The sequence below is a fragment of the Varanus komodoensis genome, unplaced genomic scaffold, assembly GCF_004798865.1.
Source record: "Varanus komodoensis strain SLA01 unplaced genomic scaffold, ASM479886v1 scaffold4, whole genome shotgun sequence".
NCBI classification, from domain to species: domain Eukaryota; kingdom Metazoa; phylum Chordata; class Lepidosauria; order Squamata; family Varanidae; genus Varanus; species Varanus komodoensis.
In genome coordinates, this window is record NW_025335941.1 from 26,708,719 (window position 1) to 26,735,471 (window position 26,753).

General features: G+C 39.0%; 1 protein-coding gene across 2 annotated transcripts; it reads right to left on the reverse strand.

Annotated features, from left to right (window-relative positions):
* Positions 1 to 710: 710 nt before the first annotated feature.
* On the reverse strand, positions 711 to 26,753 carry VGLL3 (vestigial like family member 3). 2 transcript variants are annotated; one of them, XM_044442698.1, is made up of 4 exons: positions 26,598 to 26,753; positions 16,196 to 16,451; positions 10,790 to 11,290; positions 711 to 2,377 (listed from the first exon to the last, which is right to left on the reverse strand). In XM_044442698.1, the coding sequence occupies exons 1-4, from the start codon at positions 26,742 to 26,744 to the stop codon at positions 2,334 to 2,336; spliced, it is 948 nt and encodes a 315-aa protein (XP_044298633.1). In that variant the 5' UTR covers positions 26,745 to 26,753; the 3' UTR covers positions 711 to 2,333. The 2 variants fall into 2 exon arrangements, with proteins under 2 accessions (XP_044298633.1, XP_044298632.1); XM_044442697.1 differs by lacking the exon at positions 711 to 2,377 and having other exon boundaries at positions 10,559 to 11,290.

Below are 26,753 nucleotides of genomic sequence, written 5' to 3' on the forward strand. Positions count from 1 at the left end.
GTAATAATGGACCATATTAGTACTTTGATTACCTTTAGGGGTGGGGTGATACTTCAGTGATTCTTTTTCCACAACCAGGAAAACCCAATATTTTAACTTTTCCAAGCAAAATCAAACCAGGAATTTCTAGAGTTCTTCAAGCAGCTGATTTACATTTTTCAAGCATGCTTTTCTTGATCAGTAATGAAAAATTGTGTCCAGCTCCGTCCATCTGGCAGAAAACAGCATTTGCCTTCCACTGCACCTCACAAATCTGCTCCAAATGATGCTGAGGGTTCCTCCGGAGTACCTTTCAGGTGGTACAAGGGGTGGAAGAGAAATGCTATTGTTTTCATGGAAGTCTATTTGCTTTTTAATGTACCTGAAGCATTGAAATTTATCTGAAAACAATCACACATACACCATCACTAGTTTTTCAAGGGAAATGTTTTAGTTAATAAAAACAAAGCAAACCTGAGCAGATGTACATCAGAGAGTCAGCACTGACAACAGGTGCTGATAATGCCTATCTACACTAGTTAATTTCATTATAAATCAGTGCTGTCTGTAAATATGTTAGGTATTGTCCTTTTAGACTGAAGAAGAATTTAAGCCCAGGTTTTATTATAGTGCATGTTGTAAGAATCCTGTTAAACTATTAGGATAACGCAGTTTTGCCTTATAAATTCCTAATATATATAGATAAAGAGTAAAGAAGGCACTCAACTATAAGTTGAAAACTCATTATGAAAAATGAGCAGATTTATTCTACTATTTAACAATACTGAGCATTTGAGAATATAGAAAGTTTCCACAGAAAGAAGGCCTGATCAAGAACACAAAAGCCATTGCTGGGCATGTATTTTTATTAAGACCTGCAGAATATATTCCAACCTCTGATTCCTGCTAGATTTATAATTGCAAATAGTTTAGAAATACACTTTCCAAAGAAACAAGAATAGCTGTTAAGTTTTGTTGGGAGTCATGGCTTGATGACAGAGCTTAATATTTTTATAGCTCCATAGACTTTCACTAGCATTTTCAATGACAGTCCTGTTCCTATGAGCTACTGACACAGAAGGTCACAGAACAAGGTTCAAAGGCCATAGCAGCATGAGGAGGAGTTATCTCCAAAACTGGCGGAGCAGCAGTAACTGCCAGCTCTGGGCTTACGCTTGCCCTTTCACATCTGTACTTGTGCCTCTGTGCAGCATCCTACACTGTGAGTAGGAACCTGCCTGAACAGTCTGTGAGACAGAATTGGGGGAAAGTCTTTCCCTTCAAGAGGAAAAGTTGGGAATTTCACAGGGAACATCCAAATTCCTGGACCCACTAACATAACTCTTGGGAGGCCAGGCTAGATGTTCCATTAGACACAGATGGAGGCTGCTTGAAGGCAGGACAGAACCAGATAGCTTATCCCCATCAGCAACACACTGGGTCTCCCTCTAGCTAAGTTTGATATTTTAATTAACACTGTATCTGAATCTAGTATGAAGGTTCAAACTACTCCCGGATTTAGGATTTCAGTTGAAAACAATCTGCACCTTGTTTCAATATTTTGTCATCAGTTGCCCAACTCAGAGTTGTCATCCAAAGCAACAAAGCAACTCATCATTATTTAGTGATAAAGCACTGCCACAGAAACTATTTTACATATGAATGCTTAAGCAAAAGGAAAAGTACATTCAATACTTTATGGGATTGTTATAGAAGGCCTGAACCATTTGATCATAACACAGTATTTCAGCAAACAAAACAGAATCTCATACACACACATCAGACATCTAAATACTAGGCATTTCAAACACTTCGCCAGTGCATTTCTGCAAACAAGTTCTTTAAACAGAACTTTAACATTTTTATACTTTAAATTTTAAAAAAAAATACACTGTTCTAAAATCACCCATCAATGCTTATGCAAACTTTCTGTATTTCTACAAAAATAGATGCACAAAAAAGCTACAAAAACTGTATTCCTGAAAGACAACTACTAATCAAGGTTATGTCTCTCCTGATGATCAGGGCTGTGCATTAGTACAGACAATGACTCACAGCCAAGCAAAATACTGTTAAAAGGAGTAAAAAGAAGTTACATTGCCAAAATGCTCAATGACAAATGGTACACAATAGAAAGCTATTGGCTTCTTTTTTCTTTTCAGTGTCCCGGGTTTTAGAAATAACCTTCTGGAGGTAAAGGCTCAATCCACAAAATCATAGCTGGTTGGCTCATCATGTTTTGCTGTATGTCCTGTGAAGTAATAGTAGAAATGGAGTGGGGGGAGGGGGGATTGCAGTATCCCATCACAAGGGTGGGAACTCAATGCTGGTTACCGATTAGTTCCATTTGCACTTCAAAACCATGATGTCTCCTTACTTTTCTCCTGATGCTGGATCCCTAATTTGAAATGATGAGAGAGAGGGTTTAAATTGTCATATTTACCATATTTCTAGCAAACAAGAAAACAAGTTGATTTAAATCTGTCTCTTGGATTGCAGCAAGTAGCTCCCAGATCTTTCACACCCCTGCTATACAAGTTTACCTATCAAGAACATATATCTGCATTTTGATTATTGGTGTAGTTTCAGAAACCTGCAAAGCTCGTTTGACCAGAAATGATAGTAGAACAACTAAAATGCAAGCACCTCATCATAAATTTATTTTCAATCTACTTTCAACCCTAGACCCAACATGCTTTTAAAAATTACAGCTATAGCAAACATAATTAAAAAGCTCAGGTAATACCAAATTATTTGATAAAATTAGATAAATATTTATTAAACACAATAAAACAATAATTTTAATGGGAAAAATTAATGATGGGTTCCTGTGCCATTTACCAAATAATAGCTGCATCTAGTGAAAATAACAATCATTAAAATTACAGGGAAAAAACTATATGATTCCATTTTAAATTAAACAATGTCTCTCTGAAGTTGAAAATTGTGCTGAATTTCCAGCACTTAAAGGTGAAAAAACAATGTACTGAAGTTGTTTTATATATCTGCTTTGATGAAATTGATTAATATAAGTCTGTTTTTATAATTTTTTAACATAAACTGCAGTGTTAAAGTATTTAAGATTCTTATCTGGTCCAGTGCATTTTTAGTTCTTGGTTTGTGCTTTGTTCAAATTATACTCTTTTAATTTGTAGAATTTATTGAGGAGTTTTAAAATGTATAACAAAGATATAACTCGTGTTCATTTTCAACCTGTATTAGAATGTTGTGGATATTGTATGATGCATACTCAAAAAAATAATGAGTAATTCCTGCCTTTTGGTACCTGCTTGTTCCCAAAATATTTCAGAGCTTATTTAAATTAGAGCTATGAGCAAATGGCTTCATGAGGTTTTCCACCCTGTACACAGGCAGATAAACCATTTCACCAAATTACTTCAGGGGCAGAGAAATTCTGCTTTGTCAAAGACAGGGCTCCTACAAGCCATTGCCAGGCCTTGTAGCTCTTTTCTTTTCTTGTAAGGATTTTGGGGTTCTGAGATTCAAGTATCACAGTGCTGGATTATGTGCAGCAGAGGTCAGTGTTGTGTCAAGTTCCAGGGAAGAGGTAGAAAGTAGCCAAAATCTGTCATCCAATATCCTGAAAGGTGTTTCCGCCATGAAAGAGGCTTCCATTTTTCTGCCACATTCTTAGGGTGTTTTGTAATTTATTTTTGTGGTGCTTTTGAATTTATTGTATGACTGCTAGCCTCCCAGGCTGTCTTCATTTCCTGACCTGTAAAGACCCTGTGGGAGGAGTTATGATGCCTTTCCCTAGACTGTAATTCTTGCATAGGAATTGAGGAGGCTTCCAGGGAGTAGGGGTAGAAAGATGATTGTACAATGAAAAATTGGAAACCTAAAGCCCAAGCAACCCGACGTCAGCCAGAACTTCTCCAGAATTTCTTTACCACTGATTTTTTAAAGCAAATTCTTTTCAATCACACTGAAAGAAAATGGTTGAAAAACTGGCTAAATTTTTGGGTACAATACTAATTTAAATACAAACCCCTTCTACATAGCAGGAAGGGAAATCTCTCCCCTAAGCACTGCAACAACGTGCCAAGGGTAGCCAAAACATCTCAAAAGTCTCTATCCAGCCTCCCAATTTCATGAAACATCTAACATGTCAATTTGTTGTCACTAGGGACGTACAAGACTGGCGTAAAGACACAGCATTGTTACCCATCCAGACATTAACTTCATTGTCTGGAACTCTTCTCCAGGTGACTCTATAAAAGAAAGTGAGACAGGTGGCTACAGGAGAGAGGAGCTTCTCAATGGTGGCGCCCCATTTGCTGATGTTTCCTCAAAGTGGCTTACCTGGAGCCTACCTTATGATCTTTCCAGTAACAGGTGGCAACATTTTTATTATCCTTTCATTAGGCATTTTGGGAGTAGTTTTCAATGCATTTAAGTATTCTGTTCTGTTGCTGGCTTTAATTTGGTTTTATAATGTACTGGTTTTGTTTGCTCCTGTTTTTTAATGAATGTACAGCATGTTTTTAATGTCCTGTACATGAACCAGAGCACTTTGGTTATTGGGTGATTTTAAAGTACAAAAAATATATAAAAGAAATTAGAGCAATGTTCACAGTAACTCTAAAACCTGCCTGCAGAGAATTATCATGGATAAATGCTAGCTGGTGGGCTCTGTGTGAACTGTATTTTTATTTAATTTTGAAGTTAACACAAGAGGAATTTCACATTTTCAGAAGCAGAATGTATTCTGATTTGATCAGGGGTCACCAAACATTTTGGGTTAATGGGCACAATGGGAGGTTTGGGATAATATTGTACACACTATTACAAAATGGCTGCTGCGATTAATACAGCCAGTCACAAAGTGCACATTTCCCAAAAAAAAGGCAATAGAAGTTGAGCTCCAAAACAGAAACCTACTCTTTTGGCTATTTTAAACTCAAATAAAGATGGCCCCAGCAGGCAAAACTTTAACAATGTAAGAAATAAAATAAAAAGCAGGAAGGGCAGGTAGCCTCACAGACACCGGGGAAGAATTTTGTCAGTTCGTCATCCATTCACAGCCCCTTTATGCTCTCAAAATCTGCTCTAGTGGGCTAGGGAGCCTCAGGGGCTGGTTGTTGAGTGGCACAGAGGGCCGCAGGGAGAAGAGAGATGGAGAAAGTCCTGTCATGCTATCTCACTCCCACTAGTGCAGCCCTGAACTCGTGTCTCTGATGGTGCATCAGCTACCTATACCTCTTCCTTGCTTTCTCCCTTCACCTCTGTCACAGCCTAAACTCTAATTTCCCTTTCTTGGAATGTATTCCTCTTTCTGCTTCTCAAATATTACCCTTTTTGACCAGTGCTGATGTTGACAAGCATGACCATATGCTGCAAAGGACAATGCACAGGATTGTGCATCCTCACTGATGCAAACAGGGAGGGACACAACCCAGTTACATGTGCATGTTAACTTGTATATAATCTCACTCACAGTGTTCTTCCACCTGCCATTATATATGTATGCGTATACGTCCTACAGGTCTCACACACATAGACATACACACACAGCACCATGTGCGGGACATAACAGTAAATGTCAACTGGGACTATAAATGCTTATAGGATTGTACAGGTACTTTCAGTTTTACCAGCACAAGCACTACATATTGCTGTGCTATGTAGACAGGACAGAATTTATCTCACTGATAAATTGAGGTTGCGCTGTTTTATCAGCATAAGTCAGTATCTCATTTAATCTTGGTAGTTATGCTCACAGTGAATTTTGTTAGGTTGAAAGCTCAGGACTAGAAACTAGATGTTTTTCAGTGTTTACTTCATAACATATTATTCTAATAAATATTATTTATTGTAAGGATATGTTTCAAGCAACTCCAGTCTTAATTTGTTTCAGAAGACCACCCAGGGGATTAAGTCCAACTGTGAATCACAGAATATGGTCGCTTTTTCACTGCAAAATCCACAACTGTTTTTAGAATTTTAAAATGCTTTTATGGCCCATGAACTGCATTTATAGTCCTCTGTGAGTGAAAAACAACTTGCTGTGGTACCTGTCATTTAGGTCTGGGAAGCAAATTCTAGTGTGGAATGTCTTAGGCATGCACAGCTCCTTCTTTCTTTGCCATGCTTCCCCATATGCTTATATTACTCATGGAAAGTAGACTCAGCATGCTGTAAACATGACTAGAGAAGCAGCAAGGCTACATACTGAATGAAAAAATGCATTGGTTCTGAAACAGGTGTGCCAGTGAGTTTTCCCTTCAAGAGATTTTGAATGGTTGTAGTCTGCCAGCCCCAATTATATTACACTTGTGAGAGCAGCTACGAGTATTGGCCTAGTGAGAAGGCACTGCCTGATAAAACAACCCAAGGAAGTAACTGTTCTGGCAATGCTAGTTTGAGCAAGGTTCCAGAGTTGTGGGTCAAATCCCCACTCAACCATGAGACTCACTAATCTACCAAGTCTGCTTTTTATTTTTTTATTGTTTTAATTGCTGAGAAATAAAAGGCAAATAGCCAGTTATTTGTCTAGTTGGCCCTTAAGTACTGAGTTAATAAATCATCATCTGAAATATAATCCTATTTGCCATGGACAGGCTCAGGTCCATGTTGACCATAGAGACCATGGTTCATTAGGTGATTTCTGAGCTCATAGTAGTGCATACAGCACTTGAATTCTTGTGAATTTGTTACTCAGTGCTTTCACTCATTAGGAAAAAGGGAAGAACTTGCACCATTTATTAAGCAATTCGGTGAATGATTTACCTATCTGGGAAAATACATCTTCCAGATTTAGAGAAATGCTGCTCACATGTGTACACTGTTAAGAGGCTAAATCCAACTTTGATGTTTTACATTCAACTCCCATCAATGGGTTGGAAGCCCCAGGTGCAGCTTCATCTGGGATGCTTGCTATCAACAACCCTGATAGCACTTAGTGTATAGTAAGAGGATATTTCCTCCACCGCAGATAGGTTATCACTTAGTCAATAGTACCAACACAAACCATCTTAACTGGTAAAAATGCACACATGCACACCTAGATGAACTTGGTAATTGTTTTATTCTTAAATAATGTAATCGAACAAAAGAAAAAGAAAAACACACTAAGAGCCATGGTCAATCATTTAAAGGATCTCTAAGTCCATCATTCTGTCCACATAGCTTGTCCACAGGAAATTCACAAACAGGATAGGAATGCAATGTGAGTCACCTCATCATACTAGTTGTTCTTTGCTGCATTTTTTCCAACAGTACAATATCCTTTTTTAGGTATGGTGACCAGAACTGTATACAGTATTCTAAGTGAGGTCACATCATAGATTTGTAACAAGGGAGCATCACCTGGGCAGTTTTATTTTCAATTCCTTTCCTAATTATACCTTAGAAAGAGTTTACCTTTTTCACATCAACAATTTCATCAAGCTATCCAACACAACCCCAATATCTCTTTCTTGGTCTGTCAGTGCTAGTTCAGATCCAGTCAACTTATCTCATCACAAATTGGGATTTTGTATACTTTATCCTAATGTGCATCAGTTCTTCAGACTCCCTTCCTAAAAGCATCAATTCAGACACATTCAGTCCTATGTCTTCCATAGGGATATCAGATGAAAACAATTCATTCAACTTTTCTCCAATATCTTTATCCTCCTTTAGTAGTTTAACTCTATTGTCACATGACAGTCAAACTGCTAGCTAGTTTCCTGCTTCTAATATATTTTATAGATGATATAGAGATGGCGATGATAGAGACAGAGATAGAGATGGCAGGCAGGCAGGCAGGCTGGCTGACAGAGATAGCCTTGATGCTGTTAACAATATGCTCCTCAGTATGCCTTTTTTCATTTCTTATTGTCTACTTGTACATTCTCTATGCAAGCTTCTTTTTCTCTTTTCTCTTCTTTTCTTCATACCAGCAAGACTTCCATTTTTTGAAGGAAGCCTTCCTTACACCAATAGTTTCCTTAACTTGCTTGTTCACTATGCTAATGACCTCTTGGATTTGGTGCTACGTTTCCTAACCTGTGGTACAGTTTTCATCTCTATATACTGAGAACAGTGATGAGATTCCAGCTACCATTCACACACCCTACTACAAAAAAACTGAATTAGATTAACATTTCTTAACTAGCACCAGTTAACTGGGAACAAATTACAGCTTTTCTGGATCTTTGACCTTCTTCTTTAAAATAAATATTCTTGAGACAAGATTCTTTCTGCAATCTTAGACTAACCATGTGATTGTCTAGACAACTGGAAATACTGGAATTGCTATCAGATCTGATGTACCTTTCCATTTATCTACCAGTGATGGAAGTTTCAAAGCTGAAATCTCACAATAAATATGCCTTGCCAAAATACAGACCCCATGACGAGAAAAACAACTGTTCCTAGTCCAAGCAGACAAATCATTTTACAATCCAGAACATGAAATGTAATTACTCTTTTATCATCAGTACAGCTGCAAACATTATTAATGGCCATAAAATTGTCCAAACCTTTTAAGGATCCAGTTCTGCTATTTTTCTTAATTTCCTGAGGCAGAAAGTAGCACTGTTTGTCACTGCATGAAGGAGAATGTGAGAATAAAGCCTGCTGAGGTGCAGCAGCTAGTTTAGAAAAGTGAGACAGAGGGAGACAGAAAGAGTCAGAAAAAGCAAATTTACAAAAGGAATCCCTGGAGGATTTAGCCTTTGACTATCTATCTATATCTTGTTATAAAGAATCAATTTTGTGTTACTTTAGAATTTGTATTTCCCCCATGATGAGGTTTTCATTTAAATAGTGAACTTCTCTGCTGTATTTCCTAACTCTCAAATACAGTAACAATAATTGAAAAGTATGGAAAATTGCCTTATGTTATTTTAATGGTTGAATTGCATAAAAAACTTCTGATCTATATCAGCTGTCTGCACTGCTCCTTAGGTGAACACCTCTGTCTAAAGCAGGAGTCAAAGAAATATATCAGTTCAGAGGCAAAACAACTCCAACAACTTTACAACATATACTCAGTGACAACACTCATTCATGCTATCTGAATCTATCAAATTTGTGAAGAATTTTGCCATTTGTATGGAAAAGAACTTCTAGTTTCCCCATCCTTCATAGTGAAGAAAGCAGTCACACAACTTTCTCCAATTCGAAACTTTCTATTAACAGCAGAAGTTAAACAATATTGTGATTGTGTAAGTTATGTAAACTACTCGATAGCCTTCTATCCCCTATCCTGATCAAGCTGATATAATATCTTTGTAACTGAGCTAAGGAGGAGAAAAATAAGGCCGTTCACTGAGAATTATCAAAATAGGCTAGAGTTAAAGCACAAGGGTCCCCTGTCATTGGATCCCTGGTGTCCTATACAACAGGACAGGTGCAGTATTTACCCAATTTGTTGTTAAATCTGGGAAGGCTGTTTCACACTTTGACAGTTGAGTTCTATCAGTGTCCTGCATACTACATAGGTAAAAGGCAGGTACAAGTCTCAAAATATTCTTGGAGATGTTCCAGGGAACTACAGGTGACTGTACTCCCATGATATATCGTTAAGGAAGCATGGTTCTCCTTAATGTTATTGTCAAAGCAAACCATGGAACATGTTCACTTGCTCGTCACATGGCATGGCTATATGATAGCTGTATCACATACATGGGATGTTCAGATTAAAAAACAGTGAATAACACCTTCAACAGATCTAGGCTTTGACTGTGTCCTATTTGTGGCATCACAGAAGCATCCAGCTGACCACTGTGGAAAACAAAATTTTGGACATCTGATGGCTTTCCTTGTGCAAAGTATGACACAGATCTGAGATTCTGTTTGATGTAATGGAAGTTTTTAGGATCATCCTCTAGCAATACAACCTCTGGAATATCACTAGTGAGTGTCTACACATGGCTGAAGTGTATCTTAAGCTGAGGTTAGCATCCAGTATAGTGGTCATCTCTTGGACAATCAGATCTGGTGAGGGATAGTAACTCACAGCACTGCACAAGAATACGTAGATTCATGTTGATGCTTTAAGATGATACTTCAAGGGACTGAAACCAAACTAGGCCTTGGATTGGAATCAAATTTCCGAAATGTTAGCTTTCTTTCAGCAAGTGGAGAATTCACACATTAACAGTTCAGGATTTTCTATACTTTCTGGTAATATGAAACCTGTCACGGAATGGGGCATCCAAAGCAAAGCTCAAACTAGGTAGCAATAGACAAACCTATCAAGCTCAGTTTTGCTCAGGTTCTCCTTTTACCAGGGTGAAGACCCATTTGTTCCAATTTTGCATTGGATTGCATTTTTTTAAGTCTGCATGAACAAGTATAAACATTTCTAGATTGGCACATCTGAATACTTTTTTTCAGATGGATGCATTTCTGTGTGCACATTCAGAACATCCTAACAAACCAGCTTCATTACAGATGTTTACAAAAATGAACAAGAATCCTAAATTCCTGATTTCAAAGAATTGTATTTCCAAGTATCCTATAAGAAAAGCACTATCTACTTTCTCTTTACATTCAGTCACTACAGTAAGTTTATCATTAAATGTGCACTATAAAATCTACAGTGTGGAAGCAAAGATTGCTCATTTTTATTAAGTGGGCTTTATGTATTGTCTTTATTTCAGTAGGAGTCAGAAGCTAATTATTTTGTTCTGTCTGCAAATCTTGGTATTCTTGAAACCTCAGACTATCCATAACCATGTCAGGGATTTGTGTTAGAAAATCAGTTGAAAGAAAAAGAGAACTTGTTAAGAATCTGATCAGTTAGGACATACATTTTCTGAATAACATGTCCTATGCACAAGAGCAAATTGCAGCTTACCTGTGTCAAAACCAAAGGTTGGCACAATGCCGACTGTTCCGTGAAAGGCTCCTGCCCATGCTGAGGTAGCACTAGTGACAGCAGTAGGATCTGACTTTGCTGCTTCACACTGTGGTGGAGGAATCTTGCCCGCACACACTGAAGGCATCAGCAGAGGTCTGTAGCGCGGGTCAAGGTGCGAAGTTGAGTGGTGGTGATGCATGTGCGCATGGGGATGGTGGTGATGCATGTACACATCATGCATGTGTCCATATGAAGGGCTCACCTGAGATGCTAATGGATAATGCCAAGATTCTGACATGCTAGGTGGTGGAGGAGGAGCAGTTTGATGCAATGTATGTCCAGGCCAGTTGCTAGGATCTCCTGTTGCAAAGGTGGCTGGTGCAGAAACTGGGAAATCAGGATGAACCCCACTTAAGCATGGTGGAGGTGGAGTTTGATATGAACTGGTCCAAAACGAAGCTGGGAATCCACTTCTTTGGTTTGCGATTGTTGCATTCTCTTTAAAAGAAAATAGTTAAAATGGATCTTAACTAATAAATAGTATTGCTAATATGAAAACAGGCTACATACATATCTATTTTTAAATGTTTATGAGAGCACAGTACAAAACACAGCAGACAATTACAAATGACAACATCTCTGGGAAAAAATGGACCCGCTTTCTGATCAACCACAGGAATGACCAGTTTGTTATGTTTATTATGTCCTTTCAGATAAGCTGGGGAGTTCAAAAGAATGTTAATAAAACACAAGTTATTTCATGTTAAGTATATTTGAAAAACTATCTTCTGTAGAACCAGGAAAACTCAAATACAAGTCACTGCATTATGAAATCATGTTAAATCCACCATTTTAAATCCACCTTTCTGAGAAGTGATTCATGTTTTTCCTATGTAATGGCAGCTGGCACTGATGCTAGTAGTTATCTTGCCAAGCTCTGATTTGAAGGAAAGGTCAAAACAAAAATGTGTTGGGAAAGAGGCAGATTTGCCTAAGAATATCTCTATAACTGTTGGTGAGAATATAACCAAAGACCTACCAAAAATTGAAAACATTTGGGCAAGTGTGGAGATGTGATTGTTCAAAAAGATGAATCCAGTGATCCTGTGTATTGAAAATAGAGATGAAAAATGCTTAAGTAGAATACCTAAGTGCCTGTGTCAAAGATATATTTAGAAATTAACAACTGACAGGCCTTTCATTTTACCACATTTACATTTGTAAAGTATGCAATCTTTTTAATATGGCTATCTTGACATTGCTTCTTGGTTGTATTTTCAATGGGTTATAGTCTGCATAACAACAGTGGGGAAAGTAGAGAGATGACATCATTCTGCTGGTGACTGCACAATTGCTAGCAAACACCTAGTGTAAAGAGGTCATAATGAGTTGTTAAAATGTTGAAACAGTTCATTCAATAGCTTGTGTAACCAAAATAAATGGTTGGTTCTGGCACTTGTGCAAATGAGAGAAATTTTATGCTATAGAATTACACTATTAGCTAGAACCCCATGTTTTCATGCTCTGAAAAAAGGTTATCTTCAGGTGAAATAGAAATATGTGCCTATATAATATTCTAGAAAAGACTTTGATCACATAATCACTGTGACTCTGCCTCATTCATGTAATTTTATGAGACTTCAGACAATTCCCACTGGCAACTGTCCCATGTATCCCCACCTTTCTTTTAGCTTTTTTCTTACCACAAAAAGTCCTTAAAGAGGGGAAACTGGACAGCTATACAGTGCATTTTGTTGAGCTGTGGCAGTATGGCAGGACTGGAGATTGATTGATTGATTGATTGATTGATTGATTTTTGTGCTTCAAGGATTGCATTCCCTTTGAGATAATTTGCCAAGAGCCATTGGTGTGGGACAGAGCCCCAGGTAACAGTGGATGGAATTACATGTCAACTGAGACAAACTAACCCCTTTATCCTTCTTCTACCCACTTTTTCCCCTGTCTCTCTCTATGGCTGGGTAAAATGTTTTCTGGATGAACCTGCTTCTCAAATCAGTAGGAAATTGGTATGCTGTCCCAGCCACTTTTCCTCCTATTTGTTTGAGAGGGCTGATTCTATTTTTTGCACTGGCTGAAACATCACCTGTTGCTCTGTTGATGTGTGGGAAAATCCAGTCAGTTACTGACAAACACTTTTACAGCTAACATGAATTAACAGAGAGCTGCTTCTAAAGTTTCCCCATAGCAGGCTTTCCCCCCTCGGCTCTCTCCATCCTTCCCATTTCCTCCATTCCTTCTTGCTTAGCTGTCTCATAATACCGAGTATAATGAGAAAGAATTATTCAGTAGTACAACCATAACAAGTAGTGCAGTACTGTCGAAAGGAAAGAACTACTAGCAATTCTTTTAAGGTAGGCAAATCAAACAGCAGAAAAGCAAAGAATATGGTTGAATCCATATTTTTCTGTTTGGGAACATCTGGAGACCTTGGATTGCCTTTCTGCAAAATTGGTATAAAGACCTTTCAGTGCAGAAAAAATAAGACAGTATTCCATGCTGAATGTGCATGGATCAGGTTGAGGCTGTGAGTTGAACTTGTGGAGCTGTGCAATTACATTCTGAAATATTTGTGAAATGTCATCATGTTTCCACACCCAACCCATAAATATTTCACCTCTTGCACAATTAAATTCTAGGAAACAACCCAGATGTCAGACAACCTGGTGCTCTCCAGATGTGCTGAACTATCTCTCCCATCTCACCCAGCCAACATGGCCATTAGTCCTGCTAACTGAGGATGATGAGGGTTGTGATCAAACAGATTTAGAGGACACCAGGTTGAGGACAACTTATAACAGATTATACTTTGTCAATGTTGGATGAAAGGCCACTTTTGACAACACTTCTCTAGTGAAATATCTCATTTTTACCATTACTTTTAATTCCTTAAAAGACATTTCCACCCTGCCTTGTGTGTAAAAATTTGATTCCCTTTTAGATGGCTAATTCTAACCCCATTCTATATCCATAATATGGTAGATAAACTATTAATGTGAGCACAGTCCATTCAGTCTTAACTATTTGAATATCCCTCAATGCCAGTAGGAAAGATGTAAGCACATTGACAGATGTGCGTTATCCCCCACTGAAATTAAAGAAATTTCAATGTCATTCTTTTAAATTCTGGATTGACTCCTTTTTCAAGGGAGAAAGTAAAAGGCATTAGTTTCTGAAATACAACTTTAACTAGATCATCCTGATAATGCCTGGTAACCAGACTAAATTAGCCATACTTTAGTTCCTTTGGAATCAGTGAGACTTGTCATTGTCATTACAATCTTGATTCATTAATTTCAAAAGGACTAAAACATGACAGTCTGCATCCAATCCATTCTTTACACTCATTTTGGTAGTATTCAGTTGGCTAGAGTAAGCCACTCTTCACTCTATTCACCAATGTTTATTATTTCTTTTTATACAAAGGAAAATGCATATTCCAGCATGATCAACAACTTTTTGTTGTTGTTGTTCATTGTGTTTCTCTCTCTCTCTCTCTCTTTTTGTGTGTGCGCAGGTAGTTATAATTTTCTGGTTCATTGCTCCATGTGGTGACCTCAAATGTCTGAAGGCACAAGGACTGATGTAGCAGTGCCCACTGGTATTGGCTGCATCACTGATAGGACAACAGACCCAGTCTCTTCAGTTCTTAAGCATTTTCAGTCCTTTGGGAACAACTGGACATTACCACTGGGGCTCTTTCTGTTGGGCTTCTCTACTGCCCTTAGGGAAGCACAGCTATACCGAAAGCTGTACGCAACACATTACAGGCAGCTTGGCTGTTGAAAGAGCACAGCATGACCCAAAATGGAGCATATTTTGCACCTCATCCTTTCAGCCCCAAAGGATATGATGGCTGTATTCACACAACAGAACAAGCAACATGCATAGTTACAATGGTTCATTTTTTACCATGATCTATCTGACAGACAAGTTTCTGTATTATCATGATTTCATCCTCTCCACTCTGTCCTCCCATTGCTGATATGTATTTCATCCGTCACTGTGCCTGAAATTCAATCCCAAGGTGCATCACTCCCTGCCTATGTAGCCTGCCTCTTCCTCATTGGTCCACCATAGCTGGAATAACTTCCGCAGAAATCCCCTTGGAAACCCCTCTTTCAAGAGGACTATGGAAACCACAATCCTGGGTTCAGATAACACATTAAACCATAGTGGTATAGAGAAACCATAAGATAAACTGTTGTTGCTTATCATGGTTTCTACAAACCAAACTTACCATGGTAAATTACCATGACTGAGTTTGGACAACACACCAGACTAACAATGGTAAAAACAAAAACAAAACCCACCATGGCTTGTCATGTTGCCTGAACCCAGGCAATCTGGGTCTTGGTGAAAACAGGATAAATCAGCTGATCTGGCCTTTCATTTATGCAGAGACCTGCAGATGCTTCCCAAGCGAGGTTTCTGTCTCTTCGGCCTATATAAGAAGGAGCCAGTGGCCAACTGGGCCACTACAGACCAACACAATACTCATCAGTTTTCATAGCTACAATTACAGAAACTATATCCTTAACAGCTGTTACCTACATCTATAACATCTATATAAGACATCTATCCCTGCACTGTTTTAATTTTTTCTGGGAAGTTAAATCCTGAGATAGGGGCACTGAATATTTTATGCATCCATAGTTCCTATTCTCTTAGATTTAAAACTGTTTTTAAAAAGTCAATATAGATGTCACCTGCAAAATCCACAATAACTGATGTCCCACAGTTCAGTTTTACTTTTTATATTTTTACTAATCAGTAGATGCACATGTCTGCTTTGATGATTTAGTAAGTAAAGATAGACAGTGTAGCAGGGGTGGGGGAATCGTGGCTTCATATTAGCTGAATTTAGGAAGTTGAAATGCCACAGGAGAAAAATTCCCCAACTCGTGTTCTCCAGATAAGCTGTATTAGAATTCCTATTATATCCAGTCAAGTGCAATGTTCTCTGGAGTGATGGGAATTGTATCCCAACTATTCAGAGGGCAGCAGGTTGGTGAAGGGCATCTTCCTGTATTTCACTTCCCCAAACTCCAAACAGATGCATGGGACAGCTAGTTAGGAAAAAGGAACTATGGGATGCCCTAATCTCCTGCTTCAGATCTAGTTCAATGTTGAAAATAACTTTTCCAAAGAAAGTCTAAATTTTGTGTGTGGTGACTGAAACTGTATTGGCAGCACTAGTTCAGTGTATCTGTGTTTGGGATGTTGGTCTAGAATCAGTTTAAAAAAATAATGTGATTTGAATGTGCCCTGTGATGCCTCCCCCCCCCCACAAAAAAATCATAGAATATGTATGACTACAAAACCAATTGTATAAGTTAAAATGTATCTCTGTGTGTGTGTGTATATATATCTTCTCAATCTTACCTCTCCACAGAGCGTTTAGTCCTGTCTTACTTTTTGAAATGGCAGTCTCCGGATTGAAGCTGCTAGCTTGGTTTAAAGCTCTTGAGAAATGTTCATCCACTACTGAGCCAATGTCTCCCTGAAAGTAAGTGAAAAGGACGCAGCGAGAGTTAAGGTACTCCATCTCAGTAGGCTGCTCTTTGTCATCTTCTTCTTGTTTATTAGGAAGGGTCACATCCAGAGATTCCTGCATCTTGCTGTATACAAATATCTTATTCTAGTATAAGGGGAGAAAAAAACAAAAAGAATAAAACACTAATTACAGAACATAGAAGGAAACATTCATTTAACAAGGTAACTGAGATCCATTATGTATTTGCTATAGTTTTACAAAAACCACTCTTCCATACTCATAGTGGAATACCTGCCCAAGCTCCAGCCATTCAGGTGTGCCTTGGCCATTTTGTATCTCCAATAAATTCCATTTAGGGATTGGCCAGCACTAGAGGCAGGGAAGAGAATGAACACTTTCTGGTTGATCCAGAAATGCTAGAAACCTTCACCTGTGTTTTTCTTAAACAACACTATGTTCTTTTTCCTGCTTCTCTACAGGGGTTAGGATCCAGGGCCACTGGATGACAGAGAAGCAAAAGAAAATTAAGTTCCCATCTCATTCCAAAGAGTATAGGGATGGGTAGGTCTTGAGCAGGAAGAGAAGCAGAAACACAATGGAGGCAAATCCATTGTGAAGGTACGTGGCACCATCCTAAACTGTGAACTAAGAGGATCAAGTGACTCAAGCTCAAGTTATCACAGTACAGCCCCATGCACACCTATCTGGCAACATGCCCCACTGGAGACAGAGGGCTACACTTTAGATCACCTATTAGCCTATTATACAGCTTAGATTGTCCAGTGGATTATGACTCTTCTACAAGCTTCAGATTTAAACTCTGGTGTTTGAGCAGTATTTGCTACAGCATAGTTGGTTCCATGCCTTCTCCACTGATGTGCAGGCATTGTAGTTTTGTGGTGCTCAGTATTATTTGTGGAGAAAGGCACTGTTCCACAGAGATGTGGGTGGCAAAATAAAGCTCTTTGCAAGAAAAAATAATTTCCAGCATAAAGCACTGCCAAAGATGCAAAACAAATCTGTGTTCTTCCCTCATTCAAGCAAATGTTGCATTTTTTTACATAACACCAATCTATAAAAACATTACATATAAAAGATGGTTAAATGTGATGAGATTGGTGTGAAATAAACAAATCCTTTTGATATTCACGACAAAAAGGAACAATAATTTAAGAGCAATGTTGGATGAAAGCCTCTGGGTATCTATTTCCAATTTCTCTTTCCAATGAAACCAACATGTCAAAATAAACAAGTGCAAAGACAAATTTTACGTGGAATATTTTCTTCCAATGTTCCACGTTTCAAGCATTTTCCAAATGGCTTGGTTGCTTTGCCACTAGGCACAACTTTGTACATGAAGGGAATGAGTGTAATTGTTCGGCACAAGGCTGGGGGCCACGCAGCCTAGGAAGCGCCAGCATTCCTCTGAAGGCAGGAGTGAAACAATATGTAGCTTTCCTGATGGTTTGGCCTACAACTCCCATCATCCCTCACCCCAGACTATACTGACTAGAATTTCAGTGGAAATTTCCTATGGAAATTATAGGGTGAAATATCTGGAGAGCCACAAGTTGCTCACCTCTTCTTTAAGAGTCTCTGGGGCTTTGGCCTCATGAGCCAGTCGACCAAGGAGCTGTCAGGCAGCTGTACTTCCATACTGAATAAATTACTTAGAGCAGCTGTTGTCTTCTTCTGTATAGGAAACTACAATTTCCCGAACATTCCCACAGTATTCCACAGCAATTTCCCCAGTACTAGTGAATGGAATTTGTCAGAAACATCCCTGCTTGTGTTACACCAAATTCAAATAAAATCTAACACATTGTGGCCAGTTCTACATTTGTTTTCCATCCTTTTCCTTCCCTTCTGCAAGTAGAAAAGATGTTTGCTACAAAATACTTGCCACAAACCAGCTATTAAAGCTACTGTACGAACACCACCAACACTGCAGACAGAACTGTATGAGCTAAACATGCAAAACTACATTGCTTGTTTTTAGACACAACTTCACATGATTTCATGTAAGAGGTAATTCTTTTAATATAGCAATGCTAATAATTTTATTTATGCAATTGTAAAATAATTCAGAATGAGATGTAATATATCTAGAAGGACATGCCAAGTGTCACTATAACCTTAGCCCTCAACCTGATTTAGGTTATCCAACTTGTAACACAGGCCAGGCAGGTATCCCTTCAACTATTACAAGAAAACTGCAAAGAGAAGCTAATAGGCAAAATCCCAAGCAATGTTAATTCCTTTTTCTAACTGGATGATACTTTAAAGAAAGATAATAATTTTACAAGACAGGAAAGTAGCGAACAAAAACATGGCCTTTCCTTGGTGTGCCTTAAGGTAAGAGCTTCTTTTGTTTTGTAATGGTACTGTATAAGGCATACCTTTAGGTATACCTTGTTATAAAACAAATGCATCTGAGCCTGTGTCAGCAAATGCAAGAGGGAAAGAGACTGGCCCAGTGTCTGATGGCACAACAGCCATCCATCCATTTCACAAAAGATGCCTACCACTTACAAAATTTACCACATTTTAAACATATCACAGTGTCCCACATTATGCATGTTCAGAGATTAGAAATATCTCACCATTCCTGATATAGTTGTAACTATGCCACGCCAGAACAATTGCTCAAATGCTGTGGGTTTTAAAGGCAAATGCGATGACCGAGTGTCCATTCTCTGTAAAGAGTCCTACAACAAGCAGGATTCTTATTCATGCCAATGAGGCTTACAGAAGTAACTTCAATGCACATAGATTGATTGGGGTGGGGGGTAAAGGGCTGGAACTATAATCCCCCTTTCCCACCTGCATATTCTATGCATTTGCAAAGCCTGGAGAAGCCTAGATGTACATTTGAAGGTGTATGGGAGATTCTAAATACAAGTCACTTTCTTTGAGCAGCAAGTGGATATTCAAAGTACCTTCAGTAGGCCTAGAATGTATATTTTAACCACTGTTCCTTCTCACAAAAGCAAAGTAATGTATTTCTCCTGGATAGTTAGATATCATATTTCTAGGAATTAGCATTTGATTTTAAAAAAAGGCTGCTTCCCACATAGCATTCTATGTTGACATGATTCAGAAGTTTAAAGAACACAAAGCAGTAGGTGGAAAATGGCATTCTAGTGTTCACTGCCATTATCTCAGTGATTTTTTAAAAATTGTATGTGTGTTTGTTTTCGAGAGTTAAGCGTTTTCATTTGCTGTATTAAAATTTAATTTTATTGAGATCAGCTTGACTCTTCAGCTTATTGAGAGCATTTTCAATGGTGAAAGAGGAAAATTCACAGGTGAAGGGTAGGGCCAGGGGGCAATGTGGAACCAAGTTGCTGGGATCCAGATGCTGTTGCCTGGAAGTCTGTTAGTGTTTGTATATAGAGAGTGGAATTCAGGAAATTAAAAGTTGTATCCAGAGCTGCTGCTCTGTGCAGGAATGCTCTTCTTTTCATGGTAAGCCTCTGTCAGCATTTGCATTTCAACCCTTTCTCATCCTAAGTGTTATTGCTGCAAGCTAGTTCAGATAATTTTACAAAACAAAACTGAACCTTTGATTTAAAAAAAACAAACACACACACACAAATGTTAGGACTAATGAGGGGCAGGTATATACTTTGACTATAGTTCCCCTTGAGAAAAAAAATGAAATCAATTATGTATTACTGTATTTGATGCAATGTCTGTGAATGTTCTTATATTTAATAGCTATTCAAAACCTACTGGGATACAGACAAAGTTAAAACTGTAAGCAATTAGAGCATTTGGACAATTTCTAACACAAGGTATATTTATTTGAATAACACTGTGATATACATGTAATATACATTTTCAACCAACTGAAACCAAATAAGTCTTCCTGCTAAAATGTCCTCAGTCTGTGAAACAATTACTAAACTTTTGCCTTCAGCCTTAAAATAATTACAAAACTGGATTTCTATTGGTAGCATTCAAAAGACACAGGGAAATCCTAGTCATAGAATGCACAAAACAAACTCTACTTACATCTTCTAAATCAAGTATTCCCTTCAGTGGCACAACATTCTTCCAAAGCTCTCAAACACATGCTCAGGCATCTCAATTCACTTCAATGAATGAACTGCCTAAACAGAATGTGAGGCTTTTGCATATATAGGAGTTCTGAGACTGCACAAAATCAGAAGATGGCTATTGCAGCCTACCTGCTTTGCCATTATTGAGACCTGACCCTTTGGCAGTGAAGTGGAAACAATATTGCAAAGTCAACAGTGCTGCAACCAGAAGTATCCATTGGTGAGGCCTGCACTATAAAAGTAGCCTGAAAAGTATCTTAGGCTGCAAGGAGGAGTAAAGAAGTAAGCTTGCAGGGATGGCACAGAGCAAAACTAGGGAATAGTGGATACTCTAAAAGCCTTTCAACCACAACTTATCGCTCACAGCAATACAGCTCTTATGTCTGACATACACTGCAACATAAAGTACAGTGAGAATGCAACGTGCAGGCTGCAGAAATATACATATTTACACCCTACACAACCATAGCAGTTACACCCAGTACAAGATATTCTGTGCATGAACACATATGAACACATCAGCAGGATTATGGCAACACTTAACAGATGAAACCCTTTAAAAATGGGGAGATGCCTTATTTCCATTCCCCCCACCCCCTTGGTCCAGTACCATCTACAAAACAAGCAGAGGATTTTCCTGCAACCTGCTACCTGATCCCTTTAAGCCAAGATGCCAGGGAGTAATTCTGGGATCTTCTATGTACAAACCATATGGTCCATCGCTGAGCTGTGCCCCCTCTTCATATTCTGAAATGATATTGCTGAACTCTCCAAAGGAGATTCCCATGCCTTACTAAGTGATTTCCCATGCCTTACTAAGGCATTTCCAGTGCTTAGGGTTAGCTTGACTTTCAACCACACTGAGCTGAAAACAAGAACAAAGATTTAGGAAGAACTGGTTAGTGTTGGACAAATTTCATGCCTAATGCAAATTCTTTGAAAAGGTTTATTCCTCTCTGCAGTAGCATTCATACAGTCCCTTTCTATTTCCACCGTTTAAGTATCAGTGTGGTCTGGAAACCTTACACAGCTAATAGAATTTGCTGGCAAGTAAGTGTGGGAAACAAGAGATATGTAGATATTCTAATTATATTAAATAGATGGTGAGAAAAACCTAGATAGCTACTACAATCTAGGGATTGCTGCCTGGTAGAAGCAATAGCACCAAGGTAGCACCAAGGCCAGTTTCTGTCTTGTGTAAGTGCTATCTTTATAACCATCTACACTACACATGGTACACATGGGATATACTATTTTCAAAAGAACATACGGAAAACTTTACACTTGCATCAGCTTCAAATAAAATTGATGAGGCTGGAAAGCACTGAACTTGACTCAACAAGGCCTTTGTGTTTTGGGGTTTTTTGGGTTTTTTTTTTTGTATTCTTTTGCTTCAGAAAACATAAGCTTGAGGCAGTCTTCATGATTAAATTCTAATTTATAATAAATTCATTTAGATTTCTTCTTCCATTGTATTTTGACAACACCAAAAGCAGAACAGACTAGACAGAGCCAAAAGGAAAGTGGAAACTGTCTAAAGATGTTGTTTGTGTTAGGATTTATATAAGCCAGTTTTTTTCCAGTATGTTGCAGGCTTATAAGGCATTACATAGCCAAACATACATTCCAAATTTCCCAAAATATTCTTGGCAGTGCAATTTGTATTGCACTTATTACAGATGTTGACATTCTGGCCCTTTCATAACTAATCAAATTTGTAAATATAAAGAAACTTTGATTACTTTTTAATTTGTCAGTGTTTCTAAACCAAGGGTCCCATGTACATACATACTTCCATTCATCTGCTCACATAAACCTGCTAACTCAGATTTTATTGGAGCTCAAATAAGCACAATATTTTCAGTCACTTATCTCTTTATGAGGTTTTAAGTTCTGAAAAACAAAAAGGCGGAACAAAAAATAAAACGTTTCTTTAGTTAAAACACATCCCCAAGCTGATAATAATGAACATTAATAATTGTTTTTAATTCTTGTTGAAATAGTAATTAAAAATGAAAAAGGAAAAAAACTAAAGCAAAAGGATGAAGATGAGGAAATAGGACAGTGGAATGTATAAAGATTTGATCTAGCGATCCATAAAGTCTTATATAATTACAATTTCTATAATGACAAGGTTAAGATTTACATATCTTAAGATATTTTAGCATAACATATGCAGATATCTTAAAAAGCAAGCAAGCATTTAATTTTTACAATGAATATAAACAGAAAAAGATGCTCAAAACCTTTGTTTTGCAAAACTACAGAATGTTATGCGACTTCTTTTTTGCTTATTACCATATAATCTAAAATGCTGGTAATGGTACTCTTAAAATTCAAACAAGGTTATCATTTTTGGGGTCATTTTAACACATATCCTTTGAAGTAGTTGTACTCATCAAGCAATGCAGTACTAGACAACATGTTTGGATAATTATTTAAAGCCAACGATTCAGAAATTTGAACACCACATCAAAATAAGAAACAAAATCTCCAATCCCCCTTTTACATCCAGCCCCCAAACCCATGGATTAAATACATGTATAAAAGTTAACTTTTAAAGATGGCATTGGTTACGGTTTTTTACTGGAAACTCTTCACGCTGCTAGAAATTTAAATTTCTTGTTATTCTTCTTACTTCAGTGTATTACACTTAGGGAAAAAAATCCCTAAAAGCAATACAGTTCAGTTCTATCCCAGATTGCTCAGAACAAAGTTTCACCTATTTTATAGTTTAACGTGGAGAATTATAAGATACTAAAAACTAGTCCAGCCTTAAACCAATGATCATTCAAAGTTTTCCTCTACAGAGGATATATGTACATCCCATTGTAATATACTATTAATTTAAACAAGGAAAAGTATCCTTGCCACATTGAGGATTTTATCCTAAAATAATTAAAATAAATAAAAAGGGCAGAACTAAAGAACAGAACAATAGCTCCTGAAGTTCCAGTGTGATGTTACATTTCTCAGTTCAGTGGCAAACTATTGTTTGCTTGTGTCCTAGTTTGTTCTTGGTACATAATGCTTGCAAATGTGGAATACTTCAAAAGTAAAAGTTTAATAAACTGGCAAGCTTCAGATGCAACTGCAGTGGTAAATCTCAATATCAATTTAATACAGCTGAAAGAAGAGAAAAAACAAATGCCTACATGCTCCCCCCATCCATGTATGGTGAACCTGGAAAGATTAGCCATTTTTTTGCTGAAACTGCTTTGGCAATAAATAAAGAGGAAATAAACTTGAAATAGAGATCTTTGTATTTTAGCCCATATTTGTGTCTTCCAGGCAAGCTGGTATTAAGGGTCACTTCCCATGTACGGAGAAAACAATTTTTGTGAATAATAATGATAAAACCTTATGGAATGCAGCAACAAGCAAAAAATGTATTCTCAGATGACTGCATCGGGGCCAAGTCAATATTAGTCCCACTTCACCCACGCACAGCATAGTCTAAAAATGCTGTCAGCCTGATAAGAATTTCCTGATTTACTTTGTTACATCAGATTCTTAAGTCAAAGGCTAAAACAGTTCTTACCGAATTTCTAGATAGGTAAGTTTTGGAGAATTAAAAATTGTCTTTAAGCTTGTAAAGTAACTGATTGCTTTAAATCAAGCACCGTAATGGGAGGAAAGTGACTGGTTTTTTTTAATTATTTTTAACCAAGTGAGAGATACTGTGCAATGCTGTACATGTTTAGTCAGAAGTGAACCCCACAGTGTTCAATTGTGCGTTTAGGATGGGTGTACTAGTAATGGCATTAAGAAAGTGCAGTCATGCAATTACAGCCTAGTTGCAAGGTGTTCATTTCAGGACCAAAATAACACTGTTTATCCCATCAACCAATGTTCTTAATTAAAAACACAGAGGAACCAACCAAAAGAGCAAAAGCAACACAGACTCTTGTTGCACCTTAAGGACTAACAGATATACTGTGGCATGATTTTTTCTCAGTTGTAGCCCATTTCATCACATATATCTTAAGAGGGCTTAACTCAATAAAGCTGTCAGCCGCCCCTCTGTAATCACAAAGAGGAATTTCTGGTAACCTATCTAAGAGACTTAATACATAAAACTGACCAGATAAGCAATTTAAGGAGTAAACATGTGCACATTTACCCAGACATTAACATCTATATATAACAAGGCAAAATACACTGCATTGATGGGAAGATCCGCTGTTTTTGCTGGATCTTATTTCCAGTAAATGGGCTTGGGAAGAGTCTGTTAAAAATTAGTGAGACTAAGCTGACCATCCAATCCTAAGTATTCATGCTTGAAAGTAAGTTTTACTAAGAGAGAGCCTCCGGGCTATAGGGCAGCATATAAATGTAATGAAATAATAAGTCCATGGAAATTTCTTCTCAGATCATATGTTAAGAATCAGAAAGGATATAAAGGTATAACCTTTACAGTGCAGGAGTCACTTGGAATTCACAGGGAACCAAGATGCACAAAATACCCCATCCTGTCTTTCCAGCAAAGCCCCTTCAGCTTCTGCTGCCTAGGAAGCCCTCCCTACCCACTCCAGCCAGTGCATCATGTGGCTGAGCTCCTTCTGCCCTGTGCATCCCTGTGGTCTAACCTTAAAACCGGCTTGAAATCTAGTCCACTTCCATTTGGAACCTCCTGCCAATTGGCTGCACACTCTTTTCCCTAGAGTGTGAGTGAGTGTCCTACTCTATCCCATGGTGGGTGGCTGCCCCTCCTTCAGTTGCCAGCTGAGCAATGCAGCCAGAGAGGAGAGGCACGTGGAGCTGTTCCTAGCAAGGCTTGACCAAGCCAGAGGCTGGGGAGAGAAATCCAAGCAGACCCAACAGTTAGGCACAGAACTTGAGCAGCCCATGTTTACTTAGCGGAACATGAAAAAGCAGCAGGCTGGGCTTCTAAAACTTCCCTCAAAAGCCATGCATACATACACTCCAGACCCTTTTAAGTATCCACCCACTCTACAACCCATTCACACACACACCTTTTCTTTTGAAGGGACACCTGTGTGTGTCCTCTCTGTCGTTAGGAGCTTCACATGGTCACGGTTTGACTCTCCACACTCTTGGTGGGACCAAACTACCACCGTGAGGTAGCCCACCCAATGTGGTATATTTGGAAGTGCCACGGAAAGGACAGCTCATAGACAGTAAGGATGTCTGCTATGATGTCATAAACACCAATGAGATGCCAAGGATTTTCTGTCTCATTTTGCACTACTTCTTCCAAAACTTTCACACAAGTAACACAACAAGGACACAATCCCATGCACATTTAGACAGAGAAAAAGTCCTACCACTCCCAACAAGACTCAGGTACTAAGGTGTTTGGGGCAATGAATACTTTCACAGAACTGGGACAATCAACCCAATCAACCCACAAGAGAAAAAATGCCAGAGTTGTGCCTTTGCTCTGTAACATGGATGCCGGCGCTGCCAGTCCACCCTCACAAAGCAGACCCTGCCCTTGCACATTCTGCATTTACAGGCTTGTGCATCTTCGCAGTCTGAAGGATATCCCTCTGCTTGGTGTGCACATGCAGCCACACACACAGACACACACAGGCACAAACACACACACACGGGGTGGCAAGCAGTTATTTCAATTCAGTCTATATTTGTATTACTTATTCCGATTCATAAGGCAGTGTTTCTCACAAATAGTGGTCTTCAGCAATTTGCATCACGCCCAAGTGAATGCATGCGACTGCGATGTGCAGTGTTAGGAGCCAAACCTGGCCGAGGTGAGGCCAGGTTTGCATGTGTGAGAGAGTGGGAGAGCAGGTCCGTGCCTGGAAGTTGCATACAGCATCCAGATGCACCCCGACACTTAACAACATTCACGTGTAAGCGCAGCTACCTAAGTCGTCACATATATTTAGGACCAAATTCACACGTGCCTAGGCAAAGCATCAAGGAACAAGTTGCAAGGATGAGCTGTCACAAACGAAAGGCTGAACCGGCTCGCGCCACCGCCGATTCAGCGGAATTTGTCCACTGCAAGGGCGCACGCCGGAGCTCTTATACGCAAGTCTGGAAGGACTTCGCCTTCGCTCAGGCAGCGCAAGATCGACCGAACCCCTGACAAGAGGATGCCCCGCCGCCCCTCGCTCATCCGGGCCTCCGGCTCGGTTCGGCTTCCCCCACGCCGGCTGCCCCAGCTCTGCGCCGCTGCCCCTTCCTCCGCCCGCCCTGGAAGAAGCACTGCCCCGCCCGACCACGAGCTCTGTCTCACCTGTTGGCTGTGCGCGAGCGGAGGCGCGGGGAGCGGGCCAGGGGCGGCGGGGCACGCGGCCGATGCCGCGGCGCCGCCGGGCAGCTTCAGCTGGGGCGGGCGGCACGTCGCCTGTGGCTGGTGCCTCACCACGTCCGAGCAGCTCATGGCAGCACG

What these genes read in the sequence shown, in the direction of transcription:
- VGLL3 (XM_044442697.1), bottom strand. Translation starts at nt 26,744, where the DNA reads ATGAGCTGCTCGGACGTGGTGAGGCACCAGCCACAGGCGACGTGCCGC. An exon ending in CGCTCGCGCACAGCCAACAG is followed by an intron (nt 16,452 to 26,597) that starts GTGAGACAGAGC and finishes CCCTTATACTAG; the next exon opens with AATAAGATATTTGTATACAG. An exon ending in ACTAAACGCTCTGTGGAGAG is followed by an intron (nt 11,291 to 16,195) that starts GTAAGATTGAGA and finishes TTTCTTTTAAAG; the next exon opens with AGAATGCAACAATCGCAAAC.